This window comes from Botrytis fragariae (assembly GCF_013461495.1).
Source record: "Botrytis fragariae strain BVB16 chromosome Unknown tig00000251, whole genome shotgun sequence".
Classification (NCBI taxonomy): Eukaryota; Fungi; Ascomycota; class Leotiomycetes; order Helotiales; family Sclerotiniaceae; genus Botrytis; species Botrytis fragariae.
The window spans coordinates 84,612-103,161 of NW_023501003.1; the positions used below are offsets into that span (position 1 = coordinate 84,612).

At 42.3% G+C, this 18,550-nt stretch overlaps 6 protein-coding genes across 6 annotated transcripts; 4 read left to right on the forward strand and 2 right to left on the reverse strand.

Moving 5' to 3' along the window:
• Positions 1 to 1,469: 1,469 nt before the first annotated feature.
• Positions 1,470 to 3,419, forward strand: Bfra_011605 (uncharacterized protein; the record flags this gene model as incomplete). Its single annotated transcript, XM_037341932.1, has 4 exons — positions 1,470 to 1,789; positions 1,976 to 2,274; positions 2,825 to 3,050; positions 3,116 to 3,419. The coding sequence occupies 4 exons, from the start codon at positions 1,470 to 1,472 to the stop codon at positions 3,417 to 3,419; spliced, it is 1,149 nt and encodes a 382-aa protein (XP_037188012.1).
• A 1,101-nt stretch (positions 3,420 to 4,520) lies between these two features.
• Bfra_011606 (putative cytochrome p450 protein) lies at positions 4,521 to 6,214 on the forward strand (the record flags this gene model as incomplete). Its single annotated transcript, XM_037341933.1, has 5 exons — positions 4,521 to 4,746; positions 5,081 to 5,346; positions 5,399 to 5,642; positions 5,690 to 5,993; positions 6,049 to 6,214. 5 exons carry the CDS (start codon positions 4,521 to 4,523, stop codon positions 6,212 to 6,214), a joined length of 1,206 nt encoding a protein of 401 aa, XP_037188013.1.
• A 419-nt stretch (positions 6,215 to 6,633) lies between these two features.
• Positions 6,634 to 7,311, forward strand: Bfra_011607 (putative hscarg dehydrogenase protein; the record flags this gene model as incomplete). The annotated part of the gene is made up of 1 exon (XM_037341934.1): positions 6,634 to 7,311. One exon carries the CDS (start codon positions 6,634 to 6,636, stop codon positions 7,309 to 7,311), a length of 678 nt encoding a protein of 225 aa, XP_037188014.1.
• Positions 7,312 to 7,800: 489 nt separating this feature from the next.
• On the reverse strand, positions 7,801 to 11,418 carry Bfra_011608 (putative pantothenate transporter protein; the record flags this gene model as incomplete). The annotated part of the gene is made up of 7 exons (XM_037341935.1): positions 7,801 to 9,010; positions 9,173 to 9,272; positions 9,450 to 9,506; positions 10,048 to 10,071; positions 10,139 to 10,330; positions 10,649 to 11,299; positions 11,364 to 11,418. 7 exons carry the CDS (start codon positions 11,416 to 11,418, stop codon positions 7,801 to 7,803), a joined length of 2,289 nt encoding a protein of 762 aa, XP_037188015.1.
• A 422-nt stretch (positions 11,419 to 11,840) lies between these two features.
• Positions 11,841 to 12,125, reverse strand: Bfra_011609 (uncharacterized protein; the record flags this gene model as incomplete). Its single annotated transcript, XM_037341936.1, has 2 exons — positions 11,841 to 11,975; positions 12,042 to 12,125. The coding sequence occupies 2 exons, from the start codon at positions 12,123 to 12,125 to the stop codon at positions 11,841 to 11,843; spliced, it is 219 nt and encodes a 72-aa protein (XP_037188016.1).
• Positions 12,126 to 14,447: 2,322 nt separating this feature from the next.
• Positions 14,448 to 16,485, forward strand: Bfra_011610 (uncharacterized protein; the record flags this gene model as incomplete). The annotated part of the gene is made up of 2 exons (XM_037341937.1): positions 14,448 to 14,510; positions 14,623 to 16,485. The coding sequence occupies 2 exons, from the start codon at positions 14,448 to 14,450 to the stop codon at positions 16,483 to 16,485; spliced, it is 1,926 nt and encodes a 641-aa protein (XP_037188017.1).
• Between the last annotated feature and the right edge of the window lie 2,065 nt (positions 16,486 to 18,550).

Genomic DNA, 18,550 nt, shown 5'->3' on the forward strand with positions numbered 1-18,550 from the left:
GTGTGGATGGTTTGAATCTGATCAAAATCCTTTGTTCGATATCGTGAGACCGCTCATCAATCAGGTTTTCACCGTCTACTCAAAGCTTATCAACATCATTCTCATTCTTGAATAAGATCACTCTTTACCTTGATTGCTTTTCTACCCAGCATCCACATCACCTGGCATCTTTTCCTACAAAGACTTTTTAAATCAGCGAAGGAATTGCCGAATCTGAGTGTCAAAAAATTGTGTTCATATGACTCACTTCCTTCGATCCCCCTCCCCGATGTGTATCGTACGCTTTTCTATCCCATATCGATGAGAATTCGGAAGCTCGAATAAATTCAATCAAAGAAGTTACCGCACGTCTCGTCGCTTCTCAGATATCCAGGTCCTACCAGCATTGGGTCAGAAAAACTGATCCGGAGTCTGGACAAGTTATTGGCAAAACTGAATGGAGATTTTTTGAATCAGATCTATATACAGATGTTTCGTTGCCTGGTACAAGTTGGTAGCCGGAGGGTGAGAAACGAAAGTTTCATACGAGGTATTGGCATGGAACTATAAAACCAAGAATCAAATATTGGGCGGGTTCTCTCCAAATTGTTTCGCCAGCCTCGTAGACCAAATTTTCGATTCCTCTGAGAGAATCCAAAGATGATGATGAACTGGTCAGCTCATCTTCTGCTTCGAATAGAGCATCGTAGTTGGTGATTGTTGGCCCTTCGATGATATCTGACGAAGATGATGGGATTAATGAGATGTGAAATTCCTTGGTGTTGAATAAGATGGTTAGAAATTTCCCATCACCGTTTCCGCTGTCCCAGGAGATGGCTTGCCAGGTTAGATGATGGTTATTCATATCGAGTCTGTTCGACTTCATTGCTCATCTGAAGAGTTTCAAGGAGATGTAATGTCGGAATTCTGTTAAGAAGGGTAAACTTACTTCTTGATGGAATCTATGAGTACAAAGTTTGAGCAAGTGACTGAATATGCTTACGTAAAATTCACACGCGGCACTGAAGAGTTTCTAATAAGACCACTTTGTTTTAATTCACAACTTCATTAAGTGAAAAGACCATATGCCTCCGACAATCATGTCGGAAAAGATAGAGAGCTCAATAAGGATACCAAAGGCTCGATGACGATGATAATATCATCTTTACCTTCTTCAAACCCTCAGAGAGGTTTGTTCGGTTGTCAGGAAGAAAGGCACTATTCAGTGAGTATTGGGGTAAGTTCCTCAGTTCACGGTCATGGTGTTCACAGGTATGACTATAGTCCTTAATCGAATTAATATGATTCGGAGGGGAAAATTCGATTCATTGCTCGAGTGACTTTTATATTCGTTTAACCATTTATAATTCGCAGCTCTTCTCATATTTTCCAAGTTCGCAAACAATCAAACATCCATCAATGTTCGTTCTACACATCAAAGCTCAACAAATCGAAACTATACACAGGACCATATAAAGCTTGATAGCAAAATGCTTCAAGATTTAAGATTTCCAATTCCGGAGTCTCACGACGCGATCGACTTAGTGAAGCTTGTCAGTGATAACATTGATCGTCACATTTATGAATCCCGTACTGCGCTTGGAATCAAGGAAATTGCACTCGAATGCCTCACCAAAGGTTGCAACTACTCAACACACTCTTATTTCTCCGAAAAAGCTTACAATCCCTCTGATCATCCCGAAAATTTATCACTGAGTTATCTTTTCGCAGTCTTCAACGATCTCTTCTTCTTGGGTATACTTCCATCGCGAACAACTGTTTCTCGCTCGACTAAAGCTACCGATCCAAAGTACCGGATTATTCATCGTCCCGCCACGCCCATCATTGCTACCGCCATCTAAATTCCAGTCTATGCTTCTGGAAGAATTGATTTTGATCGCCCAGTCAATATCGTCATTCCTTTTGTGAACCCCTTAGAGGTTCAAGTTGCTGGTCTTCTGGGGGCAATGATTGATTTCTAAATCCGGTACGATAGCTGTGCAAGTTCGTCCTGTTTGCAAAATATAGTCATTCGTGGTAAGATGAGCAGAGGGCAAGCTTGGCAGATTATAGCATACAATCTAGAGATTTCGGATACAATCAGAGCTATGAGAAAAGCTGTTGGAATGGAAGTCAGTTTGAGAAAGATGGATGAACTTGAGTGGGAATTGAGTCATTGGAAGCTAACGGAACTTGAACAACTTGAGCAGTGGGTATACCGCCACTCAAGCGGCACGTGGGCCCAGGCGTTGAAGTGTCAACTACGGTGTTTGAAAGCCGCTCAAGATAGAATAAGTAATGAGGCTGTTGCTAGAGATGAAGGAAGGCGCGCTGGGAATGAATATATCCGTTCTCATTCTGGAATTGGAGGACCTCGTTCTGGAGAAGTCGAATCTCGTTCTGGAAGGATGAGATCTCTATTTTGAAGAAAAGCTAGAAGGAGAGAATGATAGCTTTGGACGGTTCTTTGCATCCCGATCGTATTACTGTTATTATTACTTAAGCAATAAAGCTAACGTGACTTTACACTTTGTTTCAATTATTCGTGCAGCTTACATTTGTTGAGTTTGATGTATCACATTGCCAATCATTATAGTTTACATATTAAATTTGACTCCTGTTAAGTTTCCACTGACATGCACTCTCACAGTCACTGGCTCATGATTCGTAACGAATGAATTTGGCTAGATAACGAATGAATGTTAACACCCAGTAGTTATTCTATCGACAATTACTTATACTATCGTTCAGTGACTCTCACATTGATTCTTCTTTGATTCCAAACAACATTTATTCTACACACCACGCTGTAACACCTTCAACCGCAACAAACAAAAGCAAGCAGTTTACGACACAGCAAACTCCACAAAGATCGTTCGAAGAAATGACAACGATTTAAGTCTCACACCAGAACTGTCCATCCCTTTCAGAGCGGCATCGTCATTACGCAATTTCGCTGCTACAACTAGAATCATCCACGATCCCATCCGCAAGATCGATCGCACCAAAGCACCCTACATAATGCTTCCTTCAGAGGTACTTCCTCTACCAACAGCAGCCCTGGAGACGATGTGAGCGCTCTCCTAGAAGCAACGATCGATCTCTATCTGCAATGGTACAACTGCCGCAAACCCAGCTGTCTGAACAACATCACTGCTTGTGGGAAGGCGTACAGAGGACAAGCCTGGCAGAAAATCGCTAATACCTTAGAGAAATCTGAGATTATGAGAGATATGCAGACTTTGATTGGATCGCAAGTGCGTTTGAGAAGATATGAGGAGTTTGTTAGGGAACTGAGCTATTGGGATATCCCGAGACTGTTAGTATCTTCGGATTTGATACGGGAATTGGGGTTGGTGGCATGGACTGTGAAGGATTTTGTGTATGCTGCGGAGGAGGAACGGGGAAAGAGGATTGCTCCTGAAGTTAGAAGAAGTTAGGATGTAAGGAGTTTGATAGCGGGGGTAGTATTTTGATCTCTTGTGTGTATTAGTAGATACTCTAACAATGAAGGCAGCGTGATTTTTACTCTCATTTGATTGTTACACTTAGAATTATTTGAATTCATATATTGATTTCTGGGTTTCTGTATACTCCGATGCGACTCTTGTCTGACTGACTAATACACCTTGTAGATTTATAATAGTCATTCATCAATTTCTGCTCGATTGATAATCAATATATATCAAATTTGCTTCCCAGATTCGAAGTTTGACAAATCGGTTGATACTCAGGTTAACTACCGTACCTGATAACATCAGTACCTAAAACAACAAATACAAACGACTTGGATCTTGATGTATAGAGAGTTAATTTTTGATTACGTAGATACTGTCTTGTCCTATCAAAGTTATTTAGTTCAATCTCTTCCTCTTCCTTACCTTGAAGTGGATTTAGTGACAAGTGTCCGAAATGCCCCTAGCCCAGTGTTTGTACTAGTATACAGTAGTGTAATGGTAGCGCGTATTAAGCCTTTGATATAATATTTTATATATGTAAAAAGAGATTGTATTGTTTTTATTGATATTTAATATAAAATAATATTGAATATGCACCACTATACAGACCAATATATGAAATACGAGCAATACTAGTAAGAACACTGCCCTAGCCAATTCTTTACAGACTAGACGTACCCAATATTTCATGTTCTATTACAGTATCGTGGTCCCAAATATTAGACGAAATTGAGGGAAAGCAGCTTGAAATACGGATCAACTTCAAAGTTTCAGACAAGTGTTATATACTGATAGAATAGAGATATTCGAAGCTTATGAACTATGTTTCTAACCATTGGAAAAATGGACTAGTCATACAGTATGTCAAATTGCTCATGTGACGACTTTCCAACTTCATTCGTTCGTTCTAACGCCAGTAAAAAGAGTGAATAATCCTCGGCAGGATGTTGGATTGTTGTTAGGGTTTTATCTGGAAAGCAACTGTAGGTTACCGACTGTTTGCTTACAATCCACGACATTCCATTTAATCTTCCCATTCACTAAACTTTACCACTGCTTTGAATCAGAGATACAGACAACAAAATGGATCAAATGGAGAGTTTGACTACCTTAATGTCGTTGCAGAACCTTGCTGCAGCTATTGTAGTTTACTTCGGCAGTTTTACTTTCTACCGCCTATTCCTGCACCCTCTTTCTCGATTTCCAGGGCCAGAACTAGCCGCCATCACAAAATACTACGAAGCATATTATGATATCGTTCAAGATGGTCAATACACATTTCGAATTGCTGAAATGCACATTGAACACGGTATAAATCAATAACTATATCGCCTCTCACATCAATACATGAAAGCTAATAATTCACAAAGGCCCAATCATCCGCATCAGTCCTTAAGAGCTCCACGTCATTGATCCAGCCTTTTTCGAACAGCTTTACCGCCAAGATGGACGTTGGCACAAGTAAAGTTGGGCTCTAGATGGTTTTCTGCATGAGGTGCTACTATTTGCACGGCTGATCATGATATACATAAGGCTCGTCGCCTACCTCTGAATGCTTTCTTTTCCAAAGTCCAAGTTGCCAATAACAAGATTTAATCATCGCAATATTCAGAAGTTCAGCGGTCGTATCTCGTAATTCACAGGCACAGGACAGATAGTCAATCTAGGCGCTGCACCGAGTGCCTTTACTAGAGATGTCTCAACGGAATTCATTCTCGGAAAATCATATAATAGTCTTGATGAAGAAGATTTTGATATTGGGATGACAAGTGTCTTCCAGGGATCTGGTCATATCTGGCGTATAACCAAACATATCACATGGTTCGCTCCTACTATGAAATCAATTCCCGTCGACTGGGTTATGAAAGTTGCCGACGACGGTACAAAGGCTTTCTTCCGCTATCTGAAGGTAAGCCATGTTATTTTGACGTAAAGTTTCATCATAACCGAGAACTTTATAGGAAACTACACATGATACGAAGGAGTTTTTGGCCGCAATAGCTTTGTCCGATCCAGATGATAAGGCTCCCCACAATATAGTCCACGAAATTCTAGACTCCAACCTTCCGGCCGAGGACAAAAAATTCGAACGTGTCTTCGACGATGTAGCTACAGTGACAGGAGCTGGTTTTAAAACGACTGCTAGCGTTTTACGCTTAATCATCTTCCACGTTTTCAACAGTCCCGAAATCCTCAAACGACTACGTAATGAACTTCGTCTGCCTCCATCTCTCCTACTGACCTAGTCGAAGTAAAGACCCTTGAGCAACTCCCATACCTGACATCAATATTGATGGAAGGTATGCGTCTCAGCCCTGCCATTGCTTCACGATCAGCGAGAATATCTCCCGATGGAGATCTCACATGTGGAAAATGGCGAATCCCTTCTGGCACACCTATTGGTATGACTACACTACTAATGCACACGGACGAGAAGCTATATCCAGACCCAATACAATTTAAGCCTGGGCGATGGATGGATATCGATGCCCGGAGGAAGCATGATAAAATTTATGCTGCCTTTTCGAAGAAAACAAGGATTTGTCTTGGCATGAAGTATGCCTCCTCTTGACTTGATGTTATATTTACCGTCGCTGAAATCATTTTTTAGTCTCGCAGGGGCTGAGATGTATATGCTTCTTGCGACTCTTGTTCAACGATTTGACTTCCATTTTGAGGGGGTTACCTCAGAAGACTTTGAATGTGAGAGTGATCAGTTCATCATTGGGACTAGTGGAAAAGGCGTGTTGAACGCCTTTGCTACTTCTTATAAATAATATGCTCTGAAGTGAAATTTAGGGCAGGAGACTTAGTTCTACGATCAGGATCCGTTGGCATGAGGCGCACGGTACACTATTCAAGAGTGGAAGTTCATAAGCTTCAGATCCGGCTTTTCAAGTTCAACATCAATTAGCTAGTATAAACTTGCTCGTGCCAATGATTATTTTATTGATACAGTTGATTTCCGGACTCCTAGATTGACATATCTTTTTAAAGACATCCTCACAGATGAATACTGACGTGGGCACATGCATATTCCTAAATAGGTCAAACGACCCGTAACGATTCGGATAATTACAGTAAAGACTTTCCCACAAATGAGGTGAATCCTTTAACATAAAAGCCACACTATGCCCAGGAAATCTTGTAGGTATTATTAAATCCAAAAACCATCCAAGCAAGAGGCCTCGATACAATGTCTCCAGTGACGCACACTGCCTTTATCTTCAGTGCCACTGGCAGTCAAGGGGGCGCTTTGTGCCAGCAGCTCCTCGATCTCGACTGGAATATCCATGCAACAACGCGCAACCTCGCGTCACCTGAAGCACGCACATTGAGAAATCGTGGTGTACAATTTACACAAAGCGATTGGGACAATATGGATGCACTCCGCAATTCCATGAGCGGCTGCGAGAAACTCTTCTTGTGTCTGCATCCCACAGTCGACGATTTAGATCATGAGCGTCGACAAGCCGAGGAAATCATCAAAGTCGCGAAGGAGGCAGGTGTCAAGCAAGTCGTTGCATCCACGAGTCTTGGAGTGAGTATGCTGGGCACTGGGATACATATTACGCCCAACTCCTTCATGGCTAAGCACCTCGCGGGAAAGAAGAGAGTGGAGCAGGCTGTTATTGATGGGAAATTTGAATATTGGACGTTTCTCCACCCGGCCTTCTTCATGGCGAATTTTCTGGAGCCGAAAGTACATAGATATCCCGAGTTACGAGATAAGGGTACTTGGACAACAGCAATGACTGCCGAGGGAAATTTTGCATTAGTTGATCACGTCGATATTGCTAAGGTTGCTACTGCAGCATTTCAAGCCCAGAAAAGTTTCACGGATGCGCAATTGGGATGGCTAGTGAATTGTTGACTGTTCCGGAAATACTTGATCAACTTGGAGAAGTCATTCAATGGCCCCTTGAAGCAGTATTTATGACAGAAGAGGAGATCATGAAGCAAAAAGACTCGAGTGTCTTTGTTAATTCGCAAATTGCCATGAGATAGATGTCGGAATATGTCGATATAGAAGAACTTTCTAGGCTCGTTCCATTGACGACATTTAAGCAATTCCTTGGAAGGGAGGAGGGAATCGTCAAGAGGACATACTTATGATTGGTGTGAATGCTTATTCTACACCTATTACATATCCAAGTAACAGTATAGCAACGACCGGGTCAGTTCATTGAATTTTTTCAAAAAGTCGCTCCTAATCAGATTATTGAATAAACTATTTCGAACTGCCGATTGCTTTTCTAACGGCATTCCCCCTCTTTGAATTTGAAATATACGATCGCAATCCCATCACGTTCGCAGATATGAAAACTTTACCGAGCCACCATGGACTGCTACTCTGGCGATATCAATGTATCTTACTATCCAAATGTCCTTCTCCAATATCAGCCACCTCTAGATCATCACTTTCTGCCCGCGTTCTTCCCACCACTGTAGTAGCCTCCCGTTTCCTGTCTATTCGCTTTAAACCCCATAGCAAAACTGTGGTCCAAATTGCCAGAGCAATGCACGTTCCAATCATCGCCCACATTCCCTTTGTAAACTTAGGTGCTTCAACTGCGCCATAGAATAGTAAACTCCACCATGCATTCACAGCATTACTACCACAATTCATACTCGCTATCACTATTGCTCTTAAGGCATCGTTTTCAAATCTCATAGCTTCATTAGCCCATGCGAAAAAGGTTGCTTGACAGGCGTAGACAGAGCCGGCCCAGTAGTATGCTGCAAAAATCGTTGCTACATTAGAAGTTGTGAGTATCATAGCGGAAGTTACAATTCCGGTAATGGCGATGAAATAAGCGACAAGGTAGCGTTTGCCGTTGAGAAAATCTGTAAGAGTGGCCCAGAAGAGGGTAAATATGATACCAACAGCTGGAACACCGGTGGGATAGTTGTTGAGTTGAGAAATTGTATATTTGCTTGTGGATTTCATGTATAGTGAAAGTAATGAGTTTGAAGAGAAAGATTCGCTCTCTCCAGCAATGATCCACAGAATAACGAATCCATACCAGTACCATGATGTGACAACAGTTTTGAGGAATGCAAAATTCCAGAGTTGATGTTCAGGTACTTCTGGAACACGGGCTTTAGCAAGATCTCGCTCAACCGGGGTGAGATAAAATGCGGATGTTGTGGTCGGAGTATCTGGGAAAAGAAGAAAGCCATAAAGGGCGATGGGGAGAGTGATAAGTCCATCAATGATGAAGAGCCAGCGCCAGCCACTCATTCCTTTTGCGCCATTCAAGGATGAATGAATGCCAGTTTGGATAAAACCCCCAAACATAGTACCAGCAAGACCAGAAGAAGTGAAGATGCCACTGCGCTTTCCGAGCTCTCGAGGAGTGTACCATGATCCGAGAATGTAATGGGTACCGACGAATGTGCTGCTTTCGGCAAGACCTTGGAAAAACCGAATAGCCATTATATCCCTAGGATGATGAACGGATGCAGTGATCATAGTAAGACACCCCCACAGAACCATCATTGATGGGAAGAAGATGCGAGGTTTAATATAGTAGAGTGCCAGATTACTGGGAATTTGTCCAATTATGTATCTGGAACGGAGTTAGTATAACCGAACATATACTAGATGGCCGAATCCGGAGAGTACTCAAAGTCACAACCAGTTTACGTGGATTGAGATGAGAATTCAGGTGTCAAATAGGACCACTTCGGCCATAGCATATAAGGAACTTCAACAGAAATCTAGTACATACCCGACAGTAAAAACAGTATTAATAAGATTATATTGATTACCCACAAACCCCAACTCTTCCTTCATTCCACTCACATACGCATTTGCCAAATTCGATCGATCTAAATAATTCGTGAAATAAGATAAACAGCAAAATGTTAAAATGAAGAAGTCTATACGTGTTAGAGATTTTTGCTTGATTGCACGAGTCATGCATGATAGATCAAGCACTCACCTAGTTTCTGTACCAGCTTTCTCTCTCCTGGATGTTCATAGGGATGGGAGATATACTCCCTCACACGTGACATTGCCATCGTCGAAGACTTCTTCTTTGGACTGATGAAGCGTGACCTGAGCTGATGGACAATAGTTACGGCTCAGACCAAAGTAAGTTTTGGCATGCAAATGAGAAAACCAAAGCTTGATATATCTTTGGCGTGGATATCTTTGGCGTGGATATCTTTACTCCGTACGGCAATCCGTGTGAATCTGTATCCCGGCAGACAAGCATTAACCCCACTTCCGACGATAACGGTTCTATCAAAGCATAACGTTTAAGATGCCGAAGATAACAGTACACCTCATTCAGCCGATAGACTGCGAGATTCAGTTTATGGTAGAAAGTCTAATGGTATTGAGCATCTAAGCTCGAGCTGGGCAAATACTGAGAAGAGGAGAAAAATCGTTGTACCCCACCCTGTCAATCTACCATTTCTCCGAAAATCACCCGGATAGCTACTCTCATAGCCATTTTGTACTCGTTCCATCCAGACCAAATAGCAATTCTAGACCATGTATCTCTTAGATTTCTGTAAACTCCTATCTTTATAGAACACCATTTTCGAAATTCCATTACGTTTGATTCTCGAGTCCCTCAGCCGGATAGACAATACATACTGTCATCGGCTTCGGTGGCTGCAACTGCGGTGGATTATCGAGTCAGTAAACCACTGACAGCTAGTAAGTAGTTTGTTTATCAGAGTCTTACCTGTAGCTTTCTTGTGTTCCTCATTGTGGGCTTTCTGGTCAATTCCATTCACATTCTCCTCGCAAGACTTTTTTGACAATCTGCTTTGCGGTGGTCTCTCCCATCGAAAGCAATATTGCCCAAGATCCATTGCGATGCGTCTCAAATGTACTCCCGTTGTCCACATCGGCTTTCCATCCATCGTTTCCCCAACTTGCCAAGGAATATCGTAATCCGATACAGAAGGTGGCTCTTCCGGTCATGTAGGCCGGTTAGGCGCCTTGAGATATTGTTCCATGATGCCACCAGATTGTCATTCTCGTACCCATTTATCAAGAAATTCGCGGAATACAGAGACATCAGCGTCCAGTTCACGATTGCAGACCCATTCTGGGAGACTCTGAACCATGTCCATATTTCGTTCCCAATGGGGGATCCCAGTGAAGTGCGAGTCGTTTGTTATAAGCTCATGTACAGCGTACACCACACCGCTAACGTCATCACGATTTTCCATCAACTATACTTTTCTACATGCGACTCTATCAAAGTCGAATAAGAGAAGCTTTTGTGTGTCGGGATCGATCATCAAATTCCGTGGTGAAATATCCTGATGCATGATTCCCAGGTTTAAGTTCAAGAAATCGACGACCTCTGTGAGTTGTTGCAACCACTCGAATCGTAAAGGTGTCTTTGGGATACTCAGACTGCCACCTGGGATGTATTTCGTTGTGAAGCCAATCACACGAGACTCCACGTCTTCGAGAACAACGCTATCAAATGGTACTAGATTGAGATGCGGTGGCAGACTTCTGACAAGGTTGATTTCGTTCCAAGCCATTTTTACCCTTAGCGGTTTTTCCAAAGCATTGAATTTAAAGACAAATATCCGGGTGTGCTGATTCTCGTCTTTGTAAGATGAAAGGTCAACAAATGGTGCAAGCTGATCGAGCTCTTTGAGCTGGAAATGCTCGATCGTGCGACATCCAGCTAGCGATTCAATAGTTGAATATGGAGGATAAGCAATGAAGACTGCCTCGTCTTCCTCTGGATCTGTGGAGATCCCACAGATGAGTCTATCATTGTCAACCTCAACTGCGCGAACTTCCGGAGATGGATAATGAGCGAATTGCGCCGGAATTGCGACCTCTTTATCCTCATCAATCGGAAATACCTTTGTTGTGCCTTTTCTTTTTATCATGCGCAATTGATCCCATTTCAAGAAAGACATTGCAGTAAGCATTCTTACCATCGCCAAGGTGATTTTGGCCCTCGGACCAAAATCTATCTTCGAGTGGGATCATATTGAAAATTGAAGTTGGAAATATTGACAAGTAATAGGAGATGGATGGAAAAGGTTAATGACCAGAGAAAATTTGTTGAATGTGTACGGAGTGTAGGTACCTTTATAAGATTAGGTAATCTAAATACGCTCGAAAATCAATTCACTCGTGATTTGCACCTGACTGGCACGGATTGATTCGAGGATTGCAACATTCACCTAGTATATCGATAGGAAGTTATTAGGTACATAGGCCCATTCACAAACCGAACACGAGTCGAGCCTCATCTCATCGAAGGATGGGGTTCAAACCTATTGGTATCATAGGCTAGAAAGTGAATAATTCGACGCCAGCCAAATGGCAATTGGAAGAGTGTGAATACTAACATAGATTTATTGGTGTCTATAATCTTGTTATCATTGGTAAGGTATCAAACATCTCTTTCATCCATTCCATCTCCTTTCAAAGGCAAGCGCAAGATGATTCACAAGATGCGCAACTATTTCATCGGCTGCCTGTTGTAATTTCTTGGCATCTTCTAGATCCAGCCCGTCAAATTCTCCAACAGATTTGCGTTTCTGATAATCATGTAGCAAAGGTAGAGCATAGAGATGTAGGTTTGGACTTTTGATATTATGACGCACCTGAGCGAAGAGCTGTTGTTCCCAGAATTGGAAATAATTTCTTCTTGGAGCTTGAGTCCTGGTAAGGGTGCACTGATTGGACATTTTGAGTGTAGATGATGGATGTGAGAGAATAGACCAAATGAGTATGTCCAAAACTGAGGAGGGCTTCGTTTGGTTTATAAACAGATGGAAGATGACAACCATACTATCTAGGTAGAAAAGCAAACGCTTTTCAGCGTCTGCCTATCGGACTATGCAGTCGGTATCCCCTCAGCCATACAATTTTCACTCAACATCCATGCACTGGAATCATGCATATTTTATAAGAGCTCTCCGGTTTTCAATTCTGCCTGGGAGATTTACTACAACTCTCGAGGAATGGAAAGGAAATAAATAATCACAATCAATCATGCTCTTCTTCTTTTCAATCAACTCTCACCGTCTAGCGAAAGAAGGGTGATAATAGAATCCGAAAAACTATCTTCGGTACTCTGATACCAAACTACCGCATATCACTTCGTTTGGCGACTAACTATTTTACTTAAGTAACTACTTAAACGATATTGTCGACTGTAATAATTCACTCGGATCATCTCTCAACGCCGTAGGTTCAGACTGGAAATTTCTCCTCGGCCTAACATGCAGCCCAATCACAAATGTACCGGGCCGACATTAAAGCAGTTATCCGAACCGCAAGCCACCAATATGATGAAAAAAAGGGTCAAAACGACAAAGATTACTAAATCTCATGCTCATGAATTTAGGCAAAAAGAAAAGAAACCTAATTTCCAAACCAAAGAGAAAACAAGAAACTAATCTGTGCTACTAACTATTCAGCCACATGCATTCGTAAAAAACCAACACAGCCACAAATAAGCAGCTGGTGCCACGACATTGTTGTTTCAAAGAAACGTGGAGAAATGAAGTCTTAAAAGTTTCTTATCGGTCCTGTCGGTCCATTCGGTCCCATCTTATCTTACCAACTTCACGGGTTTTCATATCCATTTCGTCGTGATTCAGAGAGTGCATATGTATCTATGGAGTACATCTTCCCTCCCGTAATGTAAATCATTGGACTCTACATATGTTACTGCACTCCTCTCTCCTGCATGAATTCCTCTATTTTCCACGCTCGTCTCCATCAAAAGACCTGCGTGCAAGCGTGCACAACGTACAGAAGCGAGCGGGAGACCGCGGGCGCCGAATGGCTCCATAGCGGTAAGCGACAGGACGTTGAATTTCGTCCTCGCGTGCTTCGGAGTCCATAAAACATTCGTATATGATTCAATAGTACAGATTTATCTTCTAGGAAGTAGGCATTTTTTTCTTTCCAAGGAAGAGGTGACTTGGATGCATGTAAGCCTAACAAATCTTGCTGTTGGACCAAAAGTTCGACGACACGATGCACGATGGAGATTCACATTTCCACTCTCATGCATGAGGATGCTTTGGGAAGGGATATCCTATTGGACGCGAAGGATTCTTTTCCGTACATACTGGTCCCGTTTCTCTTCTTAGTGAAGGATGATTTCGATTTGATAATTTTTGAATCCAATGATTGCGAAGTGATTTTAGATATTAGTGGAGGAAACATAGATGTCAGTCCAATGAAGGGAGAAGTTCGAGACCTAGAAAGAAGAAGCTCTCGCCTTCTTGATTGATAGGAGATTTTCATCCCCATAAGTATTTTTACTATTTATGAACCAAGAATCCAGGATACCATCACGATTCATTCACCCCAAAAAAGAATCCACAACATTTCTCAAGGAGAGACTAAAGCTCCCCCTTGCAAAATAACCATCACTCCACATAAATTATGTGAAATCGGTTTGATTCTCCGATATGTCCCCTCCAAACCTTCCAAAAGGCACCTTGAAATCCGATCATCCCATCTATCATCGTGGACTTGTATACTTCTATACATATAACTAATACATATACCTACAAACCCAGGTATACCTACATGGTTAAAATGAAGTCGTGACCCAGTTCTCCACAGCTATTCATCTCCATCCTAACATCATTCACAAACCCATCCATACAAATAAACCTCTCAAATCCCTCACTCTTCGCTGTCCCACGAATTCCTCAGTTGATCTGCCACACTTACCTCCTTTTCCTTTCATTCCACCTCCCTACCTGCTTGACGGAACGGACTCTCTCACGTCCTACATTCCTCGTTCCCCAAAAAATTCCCACTTAAATTTCCCCCGCCATCAGCTCTTCACCGCACTTTTTTGGCGGTAAAGAAGTAGCTTGCTTGCTTGCTTGCTCGCTCAGGGAATCGACTTCTTATTCTTTTCACAAGCCAAAAATTCCATTCACTTCTTTTCCAAAACTTCTTTACGATACCAAATTCCGAAAAATAAGAAGCTGGTCTTCTCTTCCTTTCTCAAAAATTATACCCATATCATACGTTCAAAAATGGCTCCTCCTATCACAGAAACCGTTACCATTATCAATAAATCGGGGAAAGTAGTCAGCACTGTAAGTATTTCTACCATTTTTCCGAAGTTTTCCCTGGAGTTCCCCTCATCCGATGTTACACACATACAAAATAATGCGGTGACTAACCAGCACATTTTTGAAAAAAATTTAGGGAAAACAACTCGTAAACATCTTCAAAGATGCCAAGGCCGCATATCAAGAAAAGAAAGCACAATTGAAAGAAGAACATTATCTTCGGGAAGAAGCACGATCATATCGAGCACAGAGACGTCTCGACGAAGCTCGATATGAAATTGAAGAGGCACGAGGAGGGGGAGGAGATGATGCACAATCGATAGCTTCGAGAAGATCTCATAGATCTCATCGCTCACATCGTTCTCAGTCTTCTCGTCAGGAACCAAGAGATTCTTCTCGTCCTCCTCTCACCATCAATAATTATGAGGAATTCCCAGATGCGCAAAGTTTGGCCAGTGGCCGCTCCCATCGTTCTCATCGTTCCCACACGAGAACTCGCCAGGAATTTAACTTCGATGATTTGGACGAGGAAGAAGATATGCAAAGTCTAGCGAGCAAACGTTCGCATCGATCTCATCGATCGAAACGAAGTCGTTCAGTGCATGGTTCTAAAGCTCCCACTCAATATGAGCCTACAGAAACCCATTACGAAGATCCTGAAGAGGGATTTTATGATGATCCCCCTCTAGCTATGTATCGCCAACCATTCGCCGAAACCGAGTTAAGTCTCGCGAGGAGGCATACAGAGATGGAAGCTGCTCCTCCCATGCCAGGGCATCTCGTAAGGAGAGAAACAGCTCCTGCTACGTATACCAGCGGACCATTAGTCCCACGTGCAACTTCCGTGCCTGATCTTCATGATGACTCAATCGATATGGATTTGGCATATGGAGATGCCCATCACTTTGAATCCGACCCCGAGCCAGAATTCGAAGAGCCAATCGCCCCACAACAACTCCCAGCAGAACTCGACGAAACAATGAGTAAACTCGATACTCTCCTCATCGAAGCCCAGTGTCTTCACCACACCGCCACAGCCATCATGTCAAACCTTCAAGCCAACCCCGAAGCCATGGCCGCCGTAGCTCTCACCCTCGCCGAGCTTTCTTCTCTCCTCACCAAAATGTCTCCCTCCATCATCCCCATGCTCAAAGCCAGTTCCCCCGCCATCTTCGCCCTCCTCGCATCTCCTCAATTTCTCATCGCCGGAGGTGTCGCTCTCGGCGTCACGGTCGTCATGTTCAACGGTTTCAAAATCATCAAGAAACTTCAAGCCACTCCTGAAAAGCCACTAGAAGCTCCGATGGCCATGCAAGCCCTCCCCGCTACCCCCAACTATCCCGACACACCTGGGTTCATGGAACCCCAAGATATGCACCATGAGTACGAAGAAGCGATGCCCTACGAAGCCTACGAGGAAGAACTAAGCAGCATCGACATCTGGCGTCGTGGAATCGCCGACGCAGAAATAGAAAGTGTAGGCACAAGTGTAGATGGTGAATACATCACCCCCACCGCAGCACGACAAAAGGAGAGTCGCCACGCAGAGCGAATCCGTCAACGTGCCGCCGAAGAAAGAATTGACGAGAGTGAGGAAGAAGAAGAAGAGGAAAAGAGAAGTATCATGAGTCGCCTTACGAGTAAATCTCGCCGTTCCAAAACTCTTCCTATTAGAGGTAGTCCTTCCCAGTACGAACCTTCCGTCAAGTCTAAAGATGACGATATCGAATCCATTCGTACTTCTCGCACGAAGACATCGAAATCTACAAAGTCTTCTAAGAGTCATCGATCGAGTCGCTCAAAGAAAGATGATGATAATGCATCGCTTGCTTCTGAGCGAACGGAACGTACAGAGAAAGAAGAGAAAGAGCCCAAGGAAAAGAAAAAGAAGACGCCTTTGAGTATTTTCAGAAGCAAGACGGAGAAGAGTACGAGTTTTAAGGGAAAGGAAAAGGAGAGCAAGAAAATGGGTCATCATCCGCTTTTACTTGAGCTTTGAGATTTCGACTCAAGCTTGAGTTTGTCCACGGCTTGATGTTAGATTTTGGTCCTTTTGGGGTTTTTGAAGATATTCTCTCAGCATGCGTCGCTCATCCTATCTACCTACCTACCTACCTACCTAAGATCAAAACGCAACCAAGAATCCTCACAAATTGGACCTCACTCTTCTCCTTCCTCTTCATTTCTTTCACTTCTTTCAGCGGGTTTTCAACTATTCGGTCGGTCGGTCGGTCGGTCGGTTATTTGTTGCGATTCGGTAGCTTTTGAACGCGTACTTCATCTCAACTCAACTCATCATTCCCTCACTTCTCTTCATTTTCACCCTCCATCATTCTCAATTTCCCATTCCCCTTCATTTACGCAGGAATTTTCGGATCAAGGGGGGAGTTTTTTTATGATTTCATGGATTTATGGATGGTTATTTCAACAAGGAACAATGATGAAAAAAAATGATATTTGGATATGGATATGGATATGGATATGAAGATGGAAATGGAAATGGAAATGTATCCATGTGCATACGAATGAATATATCACGAATACCAGATTGGAAGGATTTTATACAACGCACGAAATGAGATGAAAAGAAATGGGGTGGGATGGAATAGAATAGGATGGGATGGGATTTATATAAATGAAAATATATATAAAAAAGACTCAAGAATGAAGAAATGGATTACAGGAAGAATGAAAAAAGAAGAGAAGAATAATTACTGCGTCTTGACATCACATTGGTAATCTCTCTCTCCTCTTCCCCTCCCCTCTAATCTCCAAGCTCCTTCCGTATCCAAAACAAAAAGTCTACACTCAATATCCACTTCATACTTACTTATATACAATCATACACAAACACATATCTACCTCATATACCACCACCCCATCCATCCATCCATCCATCCATCCATCCATCCACACTCACTCACTCACTCAAATCATTCTCACCTAACTCATCCCTACCTCATATACCTGCCTACCTATCTAGTATATCTACCTGCTCAGTAAATCTAACCTGTACCCCATTGCCATTCATACTCATACTCATACTCATACTCATACTCATAGTCATACTCATACTCATACTCATACTCATACTCATACTCATACTCATACTCATACTCATACTCATACTCATACTCATACTCATACTCATACTCATACTCATACTCATACTCATACTCATACTCATACTCATACTCATACTCATACTCATACTCATACTCATACTCATACTCATACTCATACTCATACTCATACTCATACTCATACTCATACCCATCACCCATCACCAGCACAATCCAAACATACCCACATAGAATACTATAGACCTACAAATTTACAAAGTTATAGACACAGGAATTCACAAATCACAAATCACAAATCACAAATCACAAATCACAAATCACAAATCACAAATCCACATATAAACAAGCATGAGAAGAAATCCTCATAGTAAGAGTTCATTTATTTGTGTTGATTATTCTTCATTCACTCACTACCCACTCCCTCTTATATCATCTCATCTCACCTCATCTCATCTCAAGATCAAGATCCAATATCCAGATAGCTACTCAATCTCACATCTAGATCTTGCGATTTCATCTCGCCAGCTAACTATCCCTTTATTTGACTTTGGCTCATTCCATTCCATATCCTATTCATGACCAACATCATGAATCATATACATCCATCCAACCATCTGCTCCAAAATCAATCCAAATCAATCAATCAACCAGCCAACCAATATACATCCAACTCCGCATCCGAACTAATCCTCCAACTCCCCCACACAACAAAATCCCTACCCCAACCCCAACCTAAGTACCAGAGAATGCAACAAATCGTTATACGTTCAATTCGATTCAAATATAATCCAGCTCAACCGCTTCCATTATTTCCATGCCCTTCCACTCCCATCAACTCATATTCGATTGTTCGCCTGGCTAAATTTGTCCTCCAATACTTCTTGATTGATTGCCACGGCCAAACCTAATATTCAAGGTCAAAAATCATATACACTCCACTACACTCCCCCACTAAATCATACTCGTTCTTATTCGACCTTG